Below are 22446 nucleotides of genomic sequence, written 5' to 3'. Positions count from 1 at the left end.
GTTAAACTAAGGCGGAATAGTCACAAGTGCCCTAAATATTAAGATTAATCATTCCTTGACTTAAATGTTAAATCCCTATCAAAATATACTTTATTCAAGTAGGCCTTTGAATCGTCATTTAACAAACTATATTAAGAGAAGCTACCACCGGTTCGGAATGTAGATTCTACCCAGAAGAACCGGTAAGAAACTCAATAGTTACTCTTTTCCAACATTTAAAAATACAGTCAATTTTTATCATCTATACAATCTTGTATTGAATAATAGGGTTTTTATTTATTTTTTATTAAAGTTTTTTTTAAATGTTTTGAATTTATGCATCGGCAAAGTTAAAATACTTTTGATTGCCCATATTTTGATTTTGCTTATTCGTTCCTACTTAACGAAATTAAATGTGATGGTGTTGAAAGTCGTATTTTTAACGAGGCGAGTCCAAATGTTATCTGTAACACAACCCTCAGTGCACGATTATTCAGTGCATCGTAGTTTGGCATATTAAGGTCTTAATAATAAATATGAGATATAATTAAATCGCTAGTTGCGTGGCCGCTCGTGTGCATGTCACAGTGCTTATAATTATAATTGCTTTCGGAAGTGTAAGTTTGAGTAATTTACTTGGAATTCTAAATTAGGTAATTAAATCATGCTCATCGTTGTGACCTTATTTCGATTAATTTACCTGTCTAAATAATTTAGGTATATTCATAATGGTTAATACTTCGTATCCGGTATTTAATTTTTTTTTAATTAATTATTTTTGAATATATGAATTATCTGAGTTAGGAAAACTACTATCGTAAAGACGTGTTGAAGTAGTGAAGTAACAGACTGTAAATGACCCATTGCTGGTTTAAGGCCTCCCCTTTTGAGGTTGTTCCACTACGATACTCTAACGTTTGGTGGTGGTGAAAGATTTTCGTCACACACATGCAAGTTTTTCGATGTTTTCCTTCATCGCAAATCATTGATGATTTATAAATATAAATTAAGCAAGCAAGAAAATAAATGTCTTTAAAAATATATATTAAAATAATATTTTTTTATTGATTCGTTCTAAAAAATGTTTGGTTTCTTACATAACTTTGAATGTATCTAATATATATATATATATGTGATAACAATCATTGAAAATACTTGGTGGTACCACTCTGCAGGTATTCTGCCGCCAAGCAGAATTACCTGGTGTTGTTGTGTTCCGGTTTGGCGGGATTTGAGCCAGAATAACTACTAGCATAAGGGATATAACATCTTCGTTCCCAACGTTGGTGGCGCATTGGCGATGTAAGGAATGGTTAATATATCAAACAGCGCCAAAGTCTACCGACCGCTTAACATCATTTGGCACATTTGCCGCCTACCTATTACATAAAAAGAAAATAGAAAATCGTAGCGTTAAAAATAATTGACATATGTCATAAATAAAATTCAATAATATGCTGTTCTGTTCGGATACATGTATCACAAGTTATATTAATGTTACTACCGGGTTTACCATAAGGATGAAGCTTAGAGGAAAGATAAGAAAGGGATTAGTGTAGAAAAGTATCACGAGGGCGATTAGTCACTACTCATTAGTCACCTAACAAACAATTCATAGTTTTTTAGGGTTCCGTACTTCAAAAAGGTAAAAAGGAACTCTTATAAGATCTCTTCTTTATTCTTCTGTCTATCTGTTTGTTTATATGTATGTCTGTAAAGAATCTTTTAGGAACGCGTGAAAATACAAAGTACCAAACCAGTTAGTTTACCCAATGAGAATATATTGCCATTTGTGTTGCATTTTTCTCTCGCAAGGGGAATGAAAACTTGTAGGGATTTACGAAAACCGTAAATTTTTAATAAAATCAGCGTATCTTTCAGTATAGTCTGGTGAACCCTCCGTGCAAGAGTCTGACTTGCACTGCCTCGTTTTTTTTATGACATTGGCGGACAAGCATATGGACCCCCAGATGGTAAGTGGACACCACCGCCCATAGACAATGGCGCTGTAAGAAATATTAACCATTCCTTACATCGCCAATACGCCACCAACCTTGGAAACCGAGATCTTATGTTCCTGTAGTTACACTGGCTCATTCACCCTTCAAACCGGAACACAACAATACTGAGTACTTTTGTTTGACGGTAGAATATCTGATGAGTGGGTGGTACCTACCCAGACGGGTTTGCACTAAGACCTACCACAAAGCTAGTTTCTTTAAAATTATTGCTTAAGAAAATTGTAAACAGTCTATTAAAAAAATATAAACATGACTAGTTTATTCAATTATTAAAAAAAAAAGTGCGTGTTAATTGTTTATTAACATAGTTTTATCTTAAATTATAACAATGAGAACCGAGATGGCCCATATCACGGGAATGTTGACACCACTGAACTTTCATGTGTCTAGTTTGTTTTGTATAATTCATCTTGTGTTCAGCGGTGAAAGAAACCTGCGCACGTCTCAGAAGAAAATTATTCACTTATATCTGCTCCTAAAAAAAGCGAGGAGGTCTAAGCCCAGCAATGAGATATTTACCTTTATAAGTCGTGACTCGTACTTAAAATATTATAAAAAAAAAAATGCAATCGTGAAATACCGTCTTAGTATTTGTAATATAAAAATATAGCTATTATTACCGTTTGACTTTGTAATTTATGTTACCGAGATGTCAGATAAAATTGTTTTATATTTCAGATTTCAACTGCATTTAAATGTCCTTAACGATTTTAGCTCTTAACACGTTTAACTAAAGACGATATTACTACGTATACCCTTATTGTTAGCTTTGAAAGTCGTCCAAGTCATCAGCATAGCTACGTTATTCCTTACACATTAGCTACTTGAATTAGATCTTAATTTATCGTGCATTTTTTATCTATACAAATGTAAACAATAGCCTGTCCAATCACAATAGGACAAAAGTGTAATGAACAACATTTGACATCGATTTGACGCGATATCATTGGTCGAGAGCTTGTATAATCTATGATATTCATTATGGATTTGCGAATAAATGTCGTTTTGAAATTGGAACGAAGCCGTTATCGGAACTTCGGAAGTAGAATTAAAGGTGATATACGTAATGAAGTTGAACCGTGTTCCATTGTAAATAAAGATATTTTAATCAAGAAATGATTGTAGTACCACAATATAGCTGAGTTATTAATAAATCGCGTGGAATACGAAAATCTAAGGTTTTTTTTTTAATGTAATAAGTACGTGGACCGGTAAATGGGCCACCTGATGGTAAGTGTTCACCACCGCCCAAGACATTGACGCTGTAAGAAATAGCAACCATTCCTTACATCACACCAATGCTCAATTAACCGTGGCAGCTAAGATATTATGTCCGTTGTGCCTGTAGTTACATTGGCTTACTCACCCTCCAAACCGGAACACAAAACTAAGTAGTGCTGTTTGGCGGTAGAATATCTGATCGTACCCAGACGGGCACAAAGCACTACCACCAAGTTTGTTTATCCTACTTCGATTGGAATAGGTTGTAAGCAGTTGTATGTTTTAGAAAAAAAAAACGCCTGGATTTAGGCTCGTCTTCCATCACAGGACAGTAATTATTGTAACAAACAGCATTGTAAATCTGTTTATTTGAAAAGAGCAACTATGCGAGTTTCTTGCCGTTTCTTCTCGCCGGAGGCTGCTTTCCGAAACGGTGGTGGTAGTATTTCAATGTGAAGTTTACTTTAACAAATTGTTTTTGACTGATTGATATGTTATGTTTTAATGGGTATATAGTTGGATACTTTGATATGATGAGATTGATATCGGTGTTCTCTAAATATCTATGTAAGCCAAAATATTAAAGTGTTTACGATCAAAAAGTTTTAACTTCACCGCTGCTGATCGATGTTTTTTTTTACAAGATTTGTTTCTGAAGTTTTATTATTTGTTCATTTCTTGTGTTGCAGTCGCAATGTTCGTCGCAGGAGCGGCTGCTGGCCGCGCAGGTGACGTGCGAACCCCCGCGCGCCCCTTGTCCACATTGCCACCACCATCAGAACTCACTCAAGTAAATATTTACACATCGTATACAATGGTGAAGTTTTGGCTGTATATCGTAATACCTTCGCCTTTGAATTTCTTCTAAAAGAGCAAAGGAAATAATTTAAAGAAATAAATTTATGTAAAATTCTTTATAATAAATTGTCTAGCTGTTAGACTGAATATGACATTCCAAATGGCGCATTATTCTGTGAGAAATTTGCTTATTAAATATTTGGTAACATAAAAAAAAAAAAGAAAACTAAGTCAGTTCTCCTTTTAGGGGCTATATTTTACTACTTTGTATGTTTGTCTCTCGATATTTGTCAACTTGTAAGTTTAAGAAAAAAATATACAACTATTAGTGAATCATCAAAGTAAGTACGTATTTAGTACTTACATACATATTATTCTTCTATTATTTATATGTTTAGATAGTGTCACTCGTTAAACGTCATACTACTTTACACGCGCACTAGGTGCGTGTATAAAGATATCGTCGTTAGCCACTATTTCTTTCGACGCATTCTTACTTTTGACAGTCTATTTAGATATAATCGTAAAAATATTATTCCGCATAGAAAGATTGCAACATTAGCTTTAATTTAATAATAAATGATGTTCGTATTCTATCTTGCAGCAGTTCACAAGGCAGCGGCATGAACTGGGCGTCGCTTTCGGACAGCGGTGGAAGTGGACACGCGGCGAGAGCTCCTTCTCCCTCCCCTCGAGCCTTGCCGCGGAGAGTAAGGAGTCGAAGTCTCAGGTATTAAGGCGTAATTGTGCACGAAAATGATCTTTTATTGAAAATGATATTTATTGGAAGGGTATCCAAAAGTAGAACCATAATGTCTCCTGTTCTAAACGAACAAGATTGTCAATGAGTTTTCGCGTTTTTGTGTTCATCATTTATCTTTGGCTCGAAGGTGAAGGAACGCGTGACGTTTGTACTCCAAGTCTTTCCGTACTGTACTCGTACTCTAGAGCATAGGTTGAATATGCTTCAGACCGATTCCAAATGAGAAGATGCATCTACAAAGTTGTGTGTCATTTACTTACCTTACATTTATTTGCTCTTTGGCCTCTAATGACCTTGTAATAAGTAATTGAAGGACACAACCTTGCCAACGATTCCGTTCAAAAAAGGGTGTGTAGTGTGAATCTACGTGTAATAGAACGAGGCGTTTTCAGTGTCCATAAAATTGATCTAATTGAAGCTATTAGGAATTCGTAAGGTTAAAGTATTTCTCACATCGTTTAGCGATTCTTTTAAATAGAAAATACAGTAGTTTATGCGTTTATAACAAACGTTTTAAATTTTTTTTTTAGTTAATAGCTCAGATTTTAAGTTTTGTCTCTTTAATATATTTAAGTCGTGATTGTTTTTAAATCGATATTATACTTTACTACACTAGTCGTAGTAAAATCTTATACAAGTGTTACGAGTTTTTTGTTTTCCTTGTAGTTCTCCGTCCCGATCTCCGGGCGGCGGAAGCGGGGGATCAGAAGGTTCGAAGGACGACGCGGTCTCGGCTATGTCGTCTCTCTTCGCGTCTCGGTTCCCGGCTGCACAAAGGGCCATGGATGATAAGTTCGTATTGTATTCAGATTATGATATTTCTTTAAACTCATTACAAGTACCATACTATTATAAAGTTGACATACCCCTTATACATAGTATATAATAAAGTCGCTTCCCAACGTCTGTACGCTTAGATCTTTTAAGCTACGATTTCATCAATACATACTAATAAAAACGTATATAACATTAGAGAAAAGCCGTGAATTTTAACTTTCCTAGCCGAATTGTTTTTTTTTTTTAATTTTGTTCTTTTATTTAAAAGTTGTGCTTGTATGAAGCCGGGTCAGTTATCTAGTGTCAAATATTAAATGAACAGAAAAATAATTAAAATACTATGATTTTATACCATTTCTTTCTGCCTAAAAAGGTTCGATGTTTTCTCAGTTTGATACAGTGTGACTGCATGTCTTGTATGTGAACTGCACAGATTAGAACTATGACAATGAAGTTTTTTTTTTTTTAAATAATAATCCTTATTTCCTGTCATTATCGAAAGTTTTTATTATAATATATTTTAATTGATGTACTTTGCTTTCAGATTGAGATCACTCATCGAAGAGCTGACGGAATTGGATAAAAAACCAGATCGTAATCCGATCGAACGATTCGTCCAGAGACAGGTGATTATATTACACATTGTCCGGGGAGTGCTTGCATTTAGCGTGGTGATTAGTCTAGAACGATTAGGGTAGAACGAGAATGACTCTTAGCTTCATTTGTTCCCTCACTGTATCACTATAGTTGTCACAACAATTATATATTTAGATGATGTTTTTTATCGTGTCACCTGGAATTGAATCCTGTACGACTTTGGTTTTATTGAGTCTTATCAAAGTCCAGTAGCATACAATTGTGTTTTCCCCTGGAGTCTCTATAGCGATTGCTACCTTCACTTTACCCCAATAAAGTGCGCATGCGCAACTTGAACGGTCAGTTCTAATTTTGTATTTTTTTTTCAAGGTATTGGAAATGGCGCGAGATTGCCTTCATAAATCAGAATCGAAGCAAGTGACGAGTAGCTATTTTTACGATATGGCGGACAGTTTGGATCGTTTGTTATGTGAGGTAATTTAATAATAATTTATACTAATATTAACAGTTAAGTATTTTATTTCCAGTTAATAATAACTATCGTTTTAGGAACCTGTTTTGTATGCTTTAGGAGATAAAGTGTATTTAGACAATCTAATTCCTCAAATTTGTATCGGCATTTGAACATTATGCGTCAAGTTTTCAAAAGAGAAGTTATCTCTTAAGAGTAGGTAGATGTCATATCTACCCTTGTGTCTGAACACTCCGCTTCGATTAAAACAATTTCATTAGAAATAAACCTGAATAATATACTGGTTCGTAATTTACAATTACTAACTTGCTACAAAATTAGTTCTAAGTATTTTTTTATACGGTGTCGATGTGGTGTATATTAAAATATATATGTATACAACAAATTGTCGCATGCAAGTTTGCCCATGTTTTAGGGGGTGGTCGTCAGGTGATCGACATAAAAAGCCTATGTCCTTCTTTGGGATTCAAGCTTGTTTCATAACAAATTTCATCAAATTCGGTTCAGTATTTTCACATTTATAATAATAGTATAGATAAGTCATGTCGAACTTATTGATGTCGGTATTTGTCGTATGTTATGTTGATTAATTAATACTCCCACTCGTTTCAGACAAGAGATAAGTCGGCTGAAGCGGGTGCCCAAGTGGCCCCCCTGGTCACCCGACTGACTCTTGCAATGGCGCGACCAGCTCGGCTCCTCGAGTGTTTGGAGTTCGATCCCGAGCGCTTCTACAGGTTGTTGGAAGCGGCCGAAGGACACGCGAGACATTTACAGGTAGAAATAAACCCACATTTATAAATTAATTGTCGATTATTAAGCTTAAAAGCAAAAATTAGTGATATGATTGTTGATTCGAGGTCGACTTGAGGTCAGAGATAGCGTTGGCATCAACTATTGTCTATGGAAACAAGATGGCGTTGTTTTCTAGTTGCGTATTTTAATTACAGTCGCGTAGCGTCAGCTATGAATCGCTTTACATCACATTGGTTTTCGATTTTGACATCTTTTATACGTAGTTTAAAGAGTCAAAAAGTTATTTGTCACTAGCGGGAAGCACGTCCCAACTTTTTTAGAAATTGTTCTAACTATCATTACTTCCTGTTTCTAAAATGCTTTCCAAGGATAAAAACTAATTTAGCACTATTCAAATGGTTATTGGTCTGTCGGATTTGATGACGTAATAGTTGACCAATGACCGTTGAGGTTAATGTAACGATGTGAACGTGCCGGTGTGTCCTGCAGGGGATGACGACGGATATCCCGCAGTACATCATTCACAAGCTGGGCCTGTCGAAGGACCCGCTGGCGGAGCTGCACGTGCCGCCGCCGCCGCCGCCGCCGCAGACCTGCTCGCCCTCCAAGTGAGTCCTCGTTCTATACTCATACAAATTATGCCGAAAAAATATCGTATAAGAATTAGCACTTTAAACTTTAAGAACGATATCACGATATTCATAATAATTATCATATGATTTATAGCATGTATAGCAGGTTAGTAAGTATGTTTCTATTTGACCGTACTTGCGCCTCGCCAGAGTACGCGGACGGCAGTCCCCGCCGGGCGCGCCGGGCTCGGGCAGCACTCCCCCCTCGGAGAACGACTACCAGGTCATCAAACTCATCTCCAACGGAGCCTACGGCGCCGTCTACCTCGTCAAGCACAAGCAGACGAGGCAGAGGTATTTTATATTTTTTTAAATTATTTGATGTAAATAAAATTATTGCTTGCAATGGAAAAGTAAGTCAGTTTACCGGCCTGCTTTTCTTAACCTTAAATATACTTTACAGATACGCAATGAAGAAAATAAGTAAAAACAACTTGATATTGAGGAATCAAGTCGAACAAGCTTTCGCTGAAAGGGACATTTTAAGTTTTGCCGACAATCCTTTTGTGGTGAGATTTTATTACAAATCTTTTTAATAATGTATTAATCAATGCTAGTGGAATTCGTTGATTACATTTTTTTGTGCAATGGATTTAATATATATATATTACTTATTTTTAATTTAAACAAAAGATGGCTCTATCCACTCGGTAAAGAAGCAAGATATGTTTGGTTGATAACATAAACATAATCTTGTTAGATTTGTACTAATAATATAATATTAACATTCATACTGCATTTATTTACTCGATGACAACGTGCGGAGTTGATATTACTGAGGGTCACAAGTCATGGTACTAATGTAGTGTGGTTGTATCGTGAGTATGGGGCGTGAAGTGACGTAACAAGTGGGGGACCTCCGCCAGGTGACGATGTACTGCTCGTTCGAGACGAAGCGCCACCTGTGCCTGATCCTGGAGTTCGTGGAGGGCGGCGACTGCGCCACGCTGCTGCGCGCCGGCCCGCTGCCGCCCGACATGGCGCGCCACTACTTCGCCGAGGCCGTGCTCGCCGTGGAGTACCTGCACTCCTACGGCATCGTGCACCGCGACCTCAAGCCGGACAAGTGAGCCCACGCACACACACAAACACAACACACGCTACTCATAGATACCTACCATTAATTATACCAGATGAATTACCATTACGGTACGTCATTAAGGGAAATAACAATCTAACCGTATCTCAGGATCGGTAAATATTTTAACTTCAAAAAGTTTTCTAAATAAAAATAAAGTTTTCTGTATATCACTAGTACATGACTAGGTACGGTTAGAAGAATAATAATAGTGATCAAATTTAATATTGTAATTTCATCACATCCAATGAAGTTTCACTTTAAGATAGTAATCGTTATAATTATTTTTACATCTCCCAGCCTGCTCATCACAGCAACGGGTCACATCAAGCTCACTGACTTTGGACTCAGCAAGATGGGTCTCATGTCACGTAAGTGTCTAAGTGATTTCAATTTTTTTTTTAATTATAATTTGCTTGTTTCTTTTCATTAAAAGCCCACCGATAGAACAATTAAAATATTATACAATTCCCTTAACTTTTTTATTATTAATAATAATTATATGATGTCCAAGAAATCAAAATCAAAATATACTTTATTCAAGTAGGCTTTTACAAGCACTTTTGAATCGTCATTTATCAGACTATTTAAACTATAGCTACCACCGGTTCGGAATGTAGATTCTACCGAGAAGAACCGGCGAGAAACTTAGTAGTTATTATTTTTCAACATCTAAAAATACAGTCATGTTAGTTAAAAACAATTATATAAGTATGTCATCTCTCCTGCCTGGAAGTCAACAGGGAATAAAATAAATTCAAAAATGTTAAAAAAAAATGTCCCGCTCTATGCCAGCGGTACGTAGTGGTCACCAACGCTTATAGAGCCGACGCTTTAAGCAAACAGCAATAGTAGAATACCCGCTAACGCTGTGGTTGCGCAGTGGCGACGAACCTGTACGAGGAGTACGCGGACCGCGAGGCGCGCCAGTTCTCTGATAAGCAGGTGTGCGGCACGCCCGAGTACATCGCGCCGGAGGTCATCCTGCGGCAGGTGACCAGTCGTCTCTTGGTTTTTATGCAGCTGAAAGATACATTATTTTCATAATATTAAGAGAGCGGACGGGATTTTGATCCCTTATGATTATAACTAGTCAACATCGCTCGTAGATATTGACCCTGTAAGAAATATTGGCCAATACTTACGCCATTGCGCTATGAATGAATAAGATGATTATGATCAAACTGGAACACAACAATACTATAGTATGGTAATACTATAGTAGAATATCTGATGAGTGGGTACCTACCCTGGCGGCCTAACCTGAGACATATCCTAAGACGCTCTTAACAGTAAATCATTTTATTTGTCGTTGTTTTTGTTGTTTTCGAATAGTAATCGCTAGGCAATACTAGTGCCATGGTATGCAGTGCCTACGCAGATATAAATTCTATATAATTCACAAGAACAATAAGAATTTCATAATAAAAATTAATATAATAATAACTGCAGGGCTACGGTAAACCAGTCGATTGGTGGTCGATGGGTGTCATCCTGTACGAGTTCATCGTGGGCTGCGTTCCGTTCTTCGGCGATACCCCGGAGGAACTCTTCGCGCATACTGTCAATGGTATGAAATAAAAAAAGTATATAAATAATATATTTAACTAATTCACATATCGTTTAGATGTCTTTAACTAACTTAAAAAAAAAGTAAAAATTACTAGCAGAATCGACGGATTGAGTTAAACACCACGGGCATCCCATATGTAACCTCAGTAAACGTACGTGTGGTAAGCCTCAGTACTTCGGCACAATCATCACTAATGGTGGTATATCATAGATGACATAGAGTGGCCCTCGGAAGACGACTTCCCCATAGCGGTGGAGGCGCGCGCCATCATCACGGAGCTGCTGGCGCGCAACCCGCGCGACCGGCTCGGCACGGCGGGCACGCACCAAGTCAAGGTATGCAGCCGCACCTGCTGGGTCGCTTCACAATAAAACACTACATAAAAATAATTAAACTACAGATGCCATTTTTTCAAATTATCATTACAAATTGATTAAATAAATCTATACTAGAGGTATGGATAAATATTTATATAACACAAAAAAAATCATAGTGTTAATATTTGCGTAGGAACATATATACTTTTACGGTCTGGACTGGAACAATCTACTGCGACGCAAGGCTGAGTTTATACCGCAGCTCGAGAACGACGAGGACACCAGCTACTTTGACAGTGAGTACATTACAATTTTTCTTGAACGCATAATTATTTTCTCACTGTTCGATATTAAAACAAATAAATACTTTTATATTCTATTGTTCTATATTATTTCAAATCGAAGAAAATACTTATAAAGTTAATTTAATTATAAATTATCTAATGTCTTTTTAAAATTGTTATGTAACAAGGGAGGGTACTGTGACGTCATAATGTTAACATGCTCTCATTAAATCGAGAGTAGGTTGTAACGCTTCGGTCGCGTCGCAGGTCGCTGCGATCGCTACAACCACAGCGAGGCGGAGACGGACGAGGCGGGCGAGGCGCCCGAGGCCGACGAGGCGGGCGTGTTCGCCGCCTTCTCCTCCACCTCCCCGCAGTGGCGGCGACACTACAACCACTCGCACTCCGCGCTCGAACACGACTCCAGGGTAAACATATACGCACTCGTTAGCGCACGTGCTTTATTGAGATAAATTATTTACATTTTTTACTAATTGCACCGCAAATATTTTATATATTCGTCTAATTTGAACTTCGCTTTCTTGTATCGTATAGTTTAATAGCTGTAATCGCTGCACCCAAGTCGCTATTGCATTAAATGAACTCAAATGACGTTCACGTATGACTTTAAAAGCTTAATATGGCTATATTATTCACTCTGCTTTTTATTATTTAGCTTTTCGTCAATAATATATAGTATTATGGCATAAAAATTAGATAAACTGACTTAATCTCAGGGCACTAAAACTTTTCAGCGGCTGCGTTATAATCTTCTTGTCTATTTTCATTTTCTATACTTGTTCCACAATAAGTATAAACTGTCACATTAAGCGACATGTCGATGTTTTCGTGACACACACGCAGTACAAGTAGTCCCTAACTCCCGTGTCCGCAGAGCACGGACAGCTGGCCCGGCACGCCGGACAGCGCGGGGCCGCCCACCACGCCCACCGCGCCCGCGCTGCACCACCACCCCAAGTGCCCTGTGAGTTGTTTCGCTGTGGTTTACTATTATATTCGTATATTTTATTCATTTGCGAACTCTCTTAACGTGGCGATTTTATTCTATGATAGCTGAAATTGTAAGTACTTAGAGCTTTCCTTACATTTATTCCTATAATATAAATATTTTCCTAGGTTTTTTAAATGCACCTTCCGTTTTGCTTTTAATGTATTGCGTAATACATTTTATATTTTTATTTACACACTTTTTTGTACAATATTAATGCAGATCATTGATTACAGCAATTGTAGAAAAAAAAAACAAAATTTTCCAATGATGCTCCGAGCTTATAACAATGGAATTATTTTATGCCTCTGCCTAGGAAAAGTTAGTGTACGAATACGTATTTCAGATGGTGGGCACAGGCGGCGGGTCCACGGCGGAGTCCTCGCAGACGGACTCGGACGACGTGTCGCCGGCGGCCCGGCGCCGCGCCGCGCTGCGCCCGCTGCCGCCGCACGCGCCGCCGCTCGCGCACGCGCACCCGCACGTGCACGCGCACGCGCCGCCGCTCGCGCACCCGCTCGCGCACCCGCACCCGCTGCACGCGAGCCACGCCGCGCTCCTACCCCGACTGTGAGTTTATATACGAATAATACTACACAATTATAAGGCTACTCGTTGCCACTTTCGCGTCGTCTGTAAAATTATAAAGGCAATTCAACGATGTTACTAACTAATATATTCGATTATAGACCGGATGTCGCGAAAAAGGATGATAAAGGCATAGACAAGCTGGACAAGGGTAAACATTCAGCTCTCGCCGCGCCCAAGTCTATGAGACGATCGGCGAGCACCTCCGGCCTCTCGCTCGTTATCCATCCAGGTATGTATTGTAATTGAGCTTTATGCGAAGAAACCAGTTCATTTTTCGATTCAAACAGTCGAATTCAAACACTTCTGATATTTGAGCTCGTACAAGTTAGTACACGAATATAATATGACGACCCAATACGACTAAAAAGAGTTGAAACGCACGACCGGAACCAAAGGAGCCACTATAAAAATCAATTAAACCTTTTATTTTTACCAGCTCAGAAATGAATCCAGAATAAATCGCTATTGCAGTGACTACTTGTGAGGCAATGAATGTAATAACTATATAAATCACATCATCCACTAAGTGTATGTCCCCCGTGCGCAGCGGACGACAGCGTGTCGACGCTGGCGGTGGGCGGGGCGGCGTCCCCGTGCGCCGGCAACACGTCGTCCACCAACTCGTCGCGAGACTCCTCCCCCTGCCGCGACCCGCCCTCGCCCTTCGCGATCGCTAACCACTCGTGAGCGAACTTACTATTATTTCTTAACTACGGTAGCTTAGATTATAGATTTCAATAATTAAGTTGTAATATTATTATGATTCTTCTGAGAAATGAACTCTATTATCCCCAAACAAACGTTTGGTTAGGTTGACGACTTAAGTATATGGAATATGGCACGATGGCAGTAGAAGCTTATAAAATAATTATATCAAAAATTAAAAATATAACGATGTTTTCTTAAATTATTATTTAAATATACATATATGGTATTATAAAACATAGTTTAGTTCGTTTTATGGCATCATTGAACTTCATCGAACTATGGCTGGATGGATGGCTACACCGAAGTGCAAAGTAGTATGATGTGAGTGGTTCTACTAGAGAAGTAGTTCGTTCCTCAGGCTGATCCAGTCGTCGAAGCCTCCCATCGTGGTGCGTCGCGGGCCGCGGGGCTTCGGCTTCACCATCCACACCGTGCGCGTGTACTACGGGGATACCGACTACTACACCATGCATCATCTCGTCTCGGTCAGTAATATATTTGACAACACTTTGTCTGATAAGATGGAAGGTGTCCACAAAGTAGAATACAATCACTTCCTCACGATATGTAAGCTTCGCAAGAGGCGGTACTATATTTTTTGTGTTAATCTCTTGCACAATTTCACTCTCTTGGTTCTAGGGCTTTGTGCAAGCCCGTCTGGGTAGGTACCACCCACTCATCAGATATTCTATCGCCAGAGAACAGAACTCAGTATTTTTGTGTTCCGGTTTGAAGGGTGAGTGAGCTAGTGTAACCACAGGCACAAGGGACTTAGTTCCCAAGGTTGGTGAGGCATTATCTATGTAAGGAATACTTAATATTTCTTACAGCACCATTGCCTAAGGGAGGTGGTGATCTCTTATCATCAGGTGGCCCATATGCTCGTCTGCCAACCTATGCCATTAAAAAATCGTAAAAATAAAAAAACATGTCATGTACATTTCTTGGTTGGTTCGACTAATATTTAGGTCAGCTATTTTCACAGTGAGTTCCAAATTATTGTAGCGTATACATTGCCCCGACATCAAATAAATGGGATGAGGCTAACGTACGATGTTGAGACATTAAAGCTGTGTTCTGTTGTAGGCGGTGAGTGAGCAAGGGGCGGCCTGGGCGGCGGGACTCCGCGCGGGAGATCTCATCACGCAGCTCAACGGGGAATCCGTGCAGGGACTGTTGCACACACAGGTGAGATTCGTGTTCATATTGTGAACTTATTGTTGTGTTATTCTTAGTCGGTATTTTGGTTTCACTTACCAATACTAAATGTTCAAATTGTGTGACAAAAATTATTAAAAAACATGCATATATATCGGAAAATATATATGCATGTTTTTTAATATTTTTTTAACAATTATAATATTTTATACAGATATTAATAATGTCAAAGTACTAAATATCAATCTATATGTTTTAATGCTAAGTGTATTTTTAGTAAAAGTTTTTTTATTGATTCTAGGTTCTACGGTTGCTGCTGGCAGCGCCGCACGCCACTCTTCGCGCTACGCCGTTAGATCAAACCACTATTCAGGTAATGTTTTTCACTTTGCAAGTCACCTTTTCCGATACCACGTGTCGAATACGCAAAGAAATATTTTATACTTATTTCCACTTCCACTGTCTATGGGTAAAGATGACCACATCACTTCATGTGGAATATTTCTTTGTTTTAAATTAAATAAAAGAAAATATAAATATTAATGCATTTAGCGAATTACAGAAGTTGATATGAATAATTGGTGTACAGGCGGGAGGGCGCCGCCGCGCGGGCGGTCGGCGCGCGTCGGCGCCGCCGCGGCCGCGCCCGCGCCGCCGCTGCTCGCTGTTCCGGCGCATCTCCACCAAGCGAGCCTCGCAGGAGATGCACCAAGTGAGTGTGTCCACTAACTCGATGTGCATCTATCGAAAGGATTGAACAATATAACTCCGATCTTTAATTATTTTACGAAAAATTCCTGTACAAGAATGTACGATACGTTTATAAAGTATATACAGGGTTACTGTAATAACCCTGTTTATGTATATACATGTACTTCTTAAGTATCGTATTTGTAAAAAATGTTTTATGTCTTCTACAGATAGTCTCGGGTGCGTCTAGCGAGCTGCCATCCCCCGCCGCGTCCCCTGCCGCAGACTCCCCCCTACACACCACGCACCCCACTACCCACTACCAGCGGTGAGTACGCGTCATACGTTACGTACAGTAACATTTTTGTGATATGTAATTATGTATATAAAGTTGCTTTTGCCGAAATTTTTGGCATTGTAAATAAATTTATTTACTATACTAGTAATATACAAGTAGAAGATTGCTGGTGAAAAAATATTATGAAGAAACAATTATTCAATCAAATAAAAGGAGCAAACGCCCGATATACCAGAGTTAGGTATCTGTTTTGGCTCAAATGTATATTACCGTCTTATTGACTATTTTTATTTATAATATGTATTTGTTTCTTACTATATGACGTGAATTGTTATCCTGCCTGTTAGTCCGTCCTCTCTGCACGGGCTGAAGCACAAGCTGGGGGGAGAAGTCCGGCGCGCGTCGCTGCAGCACATGCCGCTGTCGCCGCTCGCGCGCACGCCCTCCCCCTCCCCGCAGCCCGCGCCCGCCTCGCCCACCAGGTGAGAGCGCTCGGTCGTCTTACGGGAACTCGTTATGTGTCTGAATATCATTTCATGCCACTCAATGTACACTTACTTCTGTCGGGACAATGTTCGTATGCTCATTTCATTTACTAACAAAACTTGTGCTCGTCACTAGCTGGTCATACGGCAAGAACATATTCTTATATCTGACGTTTCTGAGGGCACGCGAATATAAAGTCGAAAGTGACGTAGTTCGTCTGTACGTGCCCGTACGGACGCTCGTGTGCGCGCTACTAGCGCACAGGGGCCGCGTTCGGCCGAGTGTAACGTGTGTGTCGGCAGCCGCGGCTGCGAGGCGCGCAGCCCGTCCCCGCTGGCGGCGCGCGAGTGCCGGCGCGCGTGGCCGCGCCGCGACCCCGCGTCGCCGCTGCTGCGCCGCGCGCTGTCGCCCGACAGGTGCGAGCCCTTCACTTGCTAACGAAACTTGCTTTTGTGCCTGAGCACTAGCCGTCTAGTGAGTGCGTAGAGAGCGTATAAAATGTGTATTCGCTTGAAATATGTAACGTTGTAATTCTTTAGCGGACTTCTTTATCTACGAGTATGTGCGTTATGTGATGTAATGTAATCAGTCAATCTCATATATAATTTGTAAGTTATATTTTTTTAAAGCCTCGTTGGCCTAGCGAGGCTTACAAAGTTATTGAGTTTTTCTGTCAAGGATTTCTCAGCAGTAGTAGCCCAGAATTGTGAAGTCACTGTTCAAACAGTGAGGGGCATTGGAGCACGTAAAGGTGCTGGTTCTACACATGAACTTTCTGCAGACGTCTTTAAGCTGCCGTCCCATCGAATTGAATAAGATTAAAAGAATAGAGATTTCAGTTGTGTTTAACACTTGTTCACTTTATATGTCTGACTGTTGCCATTGTCATCCTCATCATATTCATTCCACCACGACGCTTTCCGTTGCATGATCATAAAGTAAATTACTTTCACATTTTATGTTGTCCTCACTCTGGTTCATATTTCATTGACACTAATACATATTATTATGTTCGTCTGTAAAATATAAGATTTATACAGTAGGAATCAAGCATCCATATTATCTAAATAGTAGTAGTGCATAAAATAGGATCGTTCAAATATTAAAGCATTCGACGTGTATAACGTCAGCGGACTAGAAAGTGACATATTGGCCGCCCACAGACTGCACCCGCGCTCGGCGGAGGCCAAGTGCTCGATCTCGCCGCTGTGCTGCGCGGCGGGCGGCGCGGGGGGCGCGGCGCGGCGCGGCGGCGCGTGGCGCGCGCCCGCCCCCGCGCCGCCCACGCCGCCGCCGCCCGACAAGCCCGACGAGCCCGCGCTGCCCCGCATCGCCGAGGAGAAGGACTCGCCCACGCACCACGCGGCCAGGATACCCGTCAGGTGCGACGCTGGCCAACTCGTGGCACGCTTTCGAACCATATTCATTATGTGTGACGTACACTGAAACGCTAAATCGAATACAAGTTTATTATGCTTAACCCTGTGTATGTTAGATTTATTTTTTAGTAATATTCTATGAAAATAGTAATACTTTTGGATTTTTTCTTAAATGGTTTACTTAAAGCTAAATCTGTAAAATATTTATGTTCCGATCTTTATCATTCGCGTAGTAGGATAAAATAAATAAGCATAAATTTCCAGGACACCGGCCAAACAGACTACACCGAGTATTTTCACATCGTCCCCCAAGGCGAGCTTGGACAAGTCGGCCTTCGAACCGAACACATCTTTCGCGTCGCTGTCACTGTCTGATGAATCCTACATCGACAGCAGCATGGACGTGTCCAACATAGACACATCACGTGATATTAATATTGGTATGAAAATATTTCTTTTTTATGAAGAATTGCTCGCAAATTCGTACATAAGATTTTCAGTAGTAATGATACGTAGTGATATTAATTTATAGTAAATCTGTTTCTTTTTAGATGACAGTCGTTCAAGTACTGAAGCGACCATTCCGACATTAGATCTCAGTAAAAAGCTCACATCGACACAAGAATCAACACCCAGCGTCACAGAAGTGCAAACGAAATCCAGAAAAAAATCAGACTCCAGCCTCAAAGATGAGGACTTCAAAACAAAGGAGAAAAATAAAAAACACGAAAAGGAGCTGAAAAAGCAAGATTCGATTAAGAAAATAGAGAAGATTGAATTAAAAATAGAAGAGCGACACCCAGAAGTTCCTAAAGTGGAAGAGAAAACGAAGCACGAAAAGACGATGGAGCGCAGCGGCTCAGTTAGGAAGTCTGAGAAGCAAGAGAAGGAGGCAAAGGAGAAGAAGCAGGAAAAACAAGAGAAGGCAGAGAAGAAGCAAGAATTAAAGGAAGCGAAGAGGTCGGAGTCATTGAAGAAAAGCGAAGGATTGAAAAAGCAGGAGTCTTTAGAAGCTAATAAGGTATGTTTTATATGACATAATATATCTGCTGTGATAGAAATCATTTACTTAATAATCTAAACTAGTGGTTCTCAAACTGAACAACTGTGTGCTAGTGCTCCATAAAGTCATTTTAATCATAAAATTAGAAAGTATTTCCCGCCTACTGACAATAAGGAGTCATTTATCTAAACTCTTATATGAAACAATTTCACACGATATGTCGCATACTTAGTCCCCAGAGGCGGAGAGCGAGGGTCGTGGTCGCAGCAGCATGGTGAGCAAGCTCTTGGGAGTGATGGGTCGCAAGCGGGACGATGACGACCATCGTTCCAAGAGAGATAAACACGCTAAGAAAAAGGTACATGAACGATTAATGTTGTTAAATACTTTAGTAATAATACTTTGAAAACACTGTGGAGTTTTGAGATGCTTTTCTAATTGAAATTTAATTGTTTTTAACTTTGATTGAAGTTTTGCTTCTTTCAGAAATTTTTATGTCTTTATAGTAAATTCTAATAATGAAACTAATAATTCGATTTTAGAATACCCCCACCGGCCCACCATCCCAAGCACAGACACAGAAACAGAGCGAACTACCGCCGATTGAGAAAAACATCGATAAACAGGAAGTAGTCGAAGATAAAAAAACGAAAAAAGGACGAGGGAGAGTCTCGAGTTCCTCGTCCGGTGAAAAGTAAGACGAGCAACTCACCCACTAATATAGAACTTAGTGATGCTTAGTGCTTCGTGAGTATCGTGATCGGTGAATGCGGACACGTGGGCGTGTGCGTTCAGAGAGGGACAGGTATATACTCTTTCAGTGAGAGGAAATTAATAAGATATATTTTCGTCACTTTGTCGTTTATCTGTATTCCATTTTTGAGGTAGTGTAAATGTACCCATAGTGTAGTTTTGAAAAACGTTTATATTTTTTAAATGTACCTTAAATCTGTGTAATAGAGTACAATGGAAGGCACAAACGGCTAACTAGAACTGAGCAAGCTTCTAATTATGAATAAGTAAATATTTTTCCATTACTTCGTACATAAACATTTGGGAAGTTCAGTCCGCTGGAAGGACACGTTTTGATTGAATCTGTAGACACTTCGATTATAAGTGTAGCTTGAATGTTTTTCATTAAACCCAAGTAACCAAACGTGACAACGGGTGGTCGAATCCTCGATTTGATTGTTTAATCTTCGACTTGTGTCTGTGTTAATGCAGACACGCACTCCTGTTTTATCACGCGATTCACGTGACCATATACTGGCTTTTAAAATTAAGGATCAAACACACTAGCGCGATTAACTGATACCTATTTCAATATGGTTAAGCTGCCAATCATATGTTGATAACATTGATGGCGCAGGTGTGTCCGATGCCTTAATTATAAATTTTTAATTTATTTCGCTTAGTCACATATCGCTATTATCTAAAGTTATCAAATTATTAATTACAATCAAATTTGTACAAATATAAATGAGTTGCATAATATGACTCATAGAATAAAATAACTGTTTTCGAAATAATATCGTAATAGGTAATGTTCGTATGTTTGTTACCCAAACACGCTCGAAAGTCTGTATTGTGATGAAACTTTGGTTAGATATTGGTTATTAGTGGTGAGAAGAGGTTCGGCAAAGAAACTAGATTATTATCATTGAACTTTTGTCCTTCAATATAACTAATAAAATATGTAATTGGTAAATATTTTTGACGGACGATGCGAGTACAGGTATGTCTGCAATGAGTTCACGTAATTTCACAAGATTTCATATGATTTAATTTATTTGTTTGTGTGGGTCAAAATGCGCAGTTCAGTCAAACCGATTGTACTCAAATTGCACACACTGGTTTCATGCAACACAAACAAATATAATTTTTTTTTATATACACACAGATTAAATATAAAATTTATTTGGACTTAAATTATTTGATTCATAGTGACATCATTTATATACTGTACGAATTTGATAAATGTTATTTCGAAAATATTATTCTAATGAGGAATGTTTTGTAATATGAATCAATAGAATTTGTATAAATTTAAACTTTAATTAAAATATAAAAAAATGTAATCAATTTTATATTAGGAAGTCATGCAAGCCCATCTGAGTAGGTACCACATCTGTTATTTCTCTCAACAAACAACAATTACATTACTTTTTTTTTCTTTTTTACTAGTAAGCTAGTGTCGTTTTATGTGTCGTTTTATCGATAGTGTGACAAGCTTTAATGTTTCTTACAGCGCCAATATCTGGTGGTAACTTACCTTCAATTTGAAATTGCTCGACTTCGATTAAATATATACAACAACAATAAAATATTAATAAATTTATACAAATACTATTGAAAATGTCTGAAAAGAGAAAAAATCAAAATTAAAGTATACATTCTAGGCTTTTACAAGCACTTTTGTATCGTAATTTAACAAACTATATTAAGTGAAACTACCACCGGTTCGGAATGATCAGATTCTACCGACAAGAACCGGCAATTAAACTCAATACTTACTCTTTTTCAACATTTCACAAAAATACCAAGTCATGTTAGTTAAATACAATTATATATGTATGTAATATATCCTGCCTTCAAGACAACTAGTATTAGCTCCACGATTTTTTGTCATCTATATAATCTTGTATTGAATAATATGCCTTGTTTACCAATTTATTTTTTACAAATGACTTGAATCTATGAAACGGCAAAGTTAAAAATTTCTGCGGAATTTTAGTATAGAAACGGATATATAGGAGCGATATGTGGAAAGTTAAAAGATACGTGGAGTCGAAGATACACATAAAAGTTTGACGTGCAAGGGTCTTAATGTCGCTGTTGTGTAAATTGTAAAAAAATAATGCCGTTAGTTTTTCTTAGACTGTGTATAATAAGCTTAAGTCAGAAATAAGGTCCGAGCCTCCTAACAGGACAAGAGGCCTATGCCCAGCGTTGGGATACTATGATTGTTTTCATTAGCTCAGTGACAGGGCTTCATTAATTTCTTAAGGATAATAAAGATTTTGTAATTATTTTACGTTTTCAAAATTTTACAATAATTTATATGTATTTTACATTAACATTTTAAGTGTAATGACGATTTGTAATTTAAATAAATAATACACTTTTTTTTAAATGTTCCAGCCCTGTCTTCAGTATTACAAAGAGGCGTTTAGCGTTTAGAGAGCGTTTTTTATTATAATTTCTAATGTTCAGACGGCACTCGCTTGCTTAAGAAACTTAAGTAAAGAAATAATTCGTTCGTTATTATTAATCTCATAGCTTAGTTCTTAGTTAATATATACGTATAGTAAAACTGTAACGGGGCGGCGTATGTTACGTCACGTGAAATATTAAGAAATGCATTGTTGTATTTCCTTGGAAACTGCATGAACATTGACTTCAAATAGTGCTAGCGTTATTGCAAAAGGACGTATGTAAACATTGAATGACATTTAAAATATGAACTTTATACTCTACTGGATAGGTTTCATTTTATGTATAACCTTTTGCACTGACTTTAGTAAAGTTTTTTTTTTTATTACAAAAGGTTGTCGAGTAAATGTTCCTCTGTATCCAAAGTACAAGTAAAATCGCGAGCGCTGTTTTTTTTTTTTAATTACTTGTCAACCCTATACTGTTTTTGTCTGCTTTGTTTAATAATTTCAGGACAATCTGGTTAGTTCATTGTTACGAGTTTATTATTATTAATAATAAGTTATAGAAAATAGTTTTTTTTTTTCGTAAATGTTTTCGATTTAGATATTAGATAATTATTGTGATAATATTTTTACTATTACTTAATTTTTCTCGTTTTCTTATTCTGTTTTATCTGTATTTGTTTTTTTTTTAATCTGTG

At 38.3% G+C, this 22446-nt stretch overlaps 1 protein-coding gene across 2 annotated transcripts in view; it reads left to right on the top strand.

Annotated features, from left to right (window-relative positions):
* LOC125073673 (microtubule-associated serine/threonine-protein kinase 2) overlaps window positions 1-21222 on the top strand; it is a 74624-nt gene extending 53402 nt beyond the window's left edge. Inside the window, exons 6-37 of one of the 2 annotated variants that reach the window (XM_047684617.1) lie at window positions 3911-4011; window positions 4624-4749; window positions 5449-5574; window positions 6104-6185; window positions 6526-6630; window positions 7241-7405; window positions 7874-7992; window positions 8167-8310; window positions 8420-8525; window positions 8883-9082; window positions 9395-9465; window positions 9978-10087; window positions 10547-10664; window positions 10878-11002; window positions 11178-11280; window positions 11536-11696; window positions 12164-12253; window positions 12624-12847; window positions 12967-13097; window positions 13416-13551; window positions 13935-14061; window positions 14663-14764; window positions 15036-15107; window positions 15324-15446; window positions 15655-15752; window positions 16070-16204; window positions 16511-16624; window positions 17372-17590; window positions 17852-18027; window positions 18139-18608; window positions 18823-18948; window positions 19133-21222. In XM_047684617.1, the coding sequence (XP_047540573.1) occupies window positions 3911-4011; window positions 4624-4749; window positions 5449-5574; window positions 6104-6185; window positions 6526-6630; window positions 7241-7405; window positions 7874-7992; window positions 8167-8310; window positions 8420-8525; window positions 8883-9082; window positions 9395-9465; window positions 9978-10087; window positions 10547-10664; window positions 10878-11002; window positions 11178-11280; window positions 11536-11696; window positions 12164-12253; window positions 12624-12847; window positions 12967-13097; window positions 13416-13551; window positions 13935-14061; window positions 14663-14764; window positions 15036-15107; window positions 15324-15446; window positions 15655-15752; window positions 16070-16204; window positions 16511-16624; window positions 17372-17590; window positions 17852-18027; window positions 18139-18608; window positions 18823-18948; window positions 19133-19288 (4461 nt within the window). In that variant the 3' untranslated portion in view covers window positions 19289-21222. Of the gene's footprint in view, window positions 1-3910; window positions 4012-4623; window positions 4750-5448; window positions 5575-6103; window positions 6186-6525; window positions 6631-7240; window positions 7406-7873; window positions 7993-8166; window positions 8311-8419; window positions 8526-8882; window positions 9083-9394; window positions 9466-9977; window positions 10088-10546; window positions 10665-10877; window positions 11003-11177; window positions 11281-11535; window positions 11697-12163; window positions 12254-12623; window positions 12848-12966; window positions 13098-13415; window positions 13552-13922; window positions 14062-14662; window positions 14765-15035; window positions 15108-15323; window positions 15447-15654; window positions 15753-16069; window positions 16205-16510; window positions 17176-17371; window positions 17591-17851; window positions 18028-18138; window positions 18609-18822; window positions 18949-19132 lie in introns of those variants that run through there. The other variant, XM_047684616.1, reaches the window with a different exon arrangement.
* Window positions 21223-22446: the final 1224 nt, after the last annotated feature.

This window comes from Vanessa atalanta, chromosome 25, assembly GCF_905147765.1.
Source record: "Vanessa atalanta chromosome 25, ilVanAtal1.2, whole genome shotgun sequence".
Classification (NCBI taxonomy): Eukaryota; Metazoa; Arthropoda; class Insecta; order Lepidoptera; family Nymphalidae; genus Vanessa; species Vanessa atalanta.
This window is presented reverse-complemented; position numbering and strand designations above follow the sequence as displayed.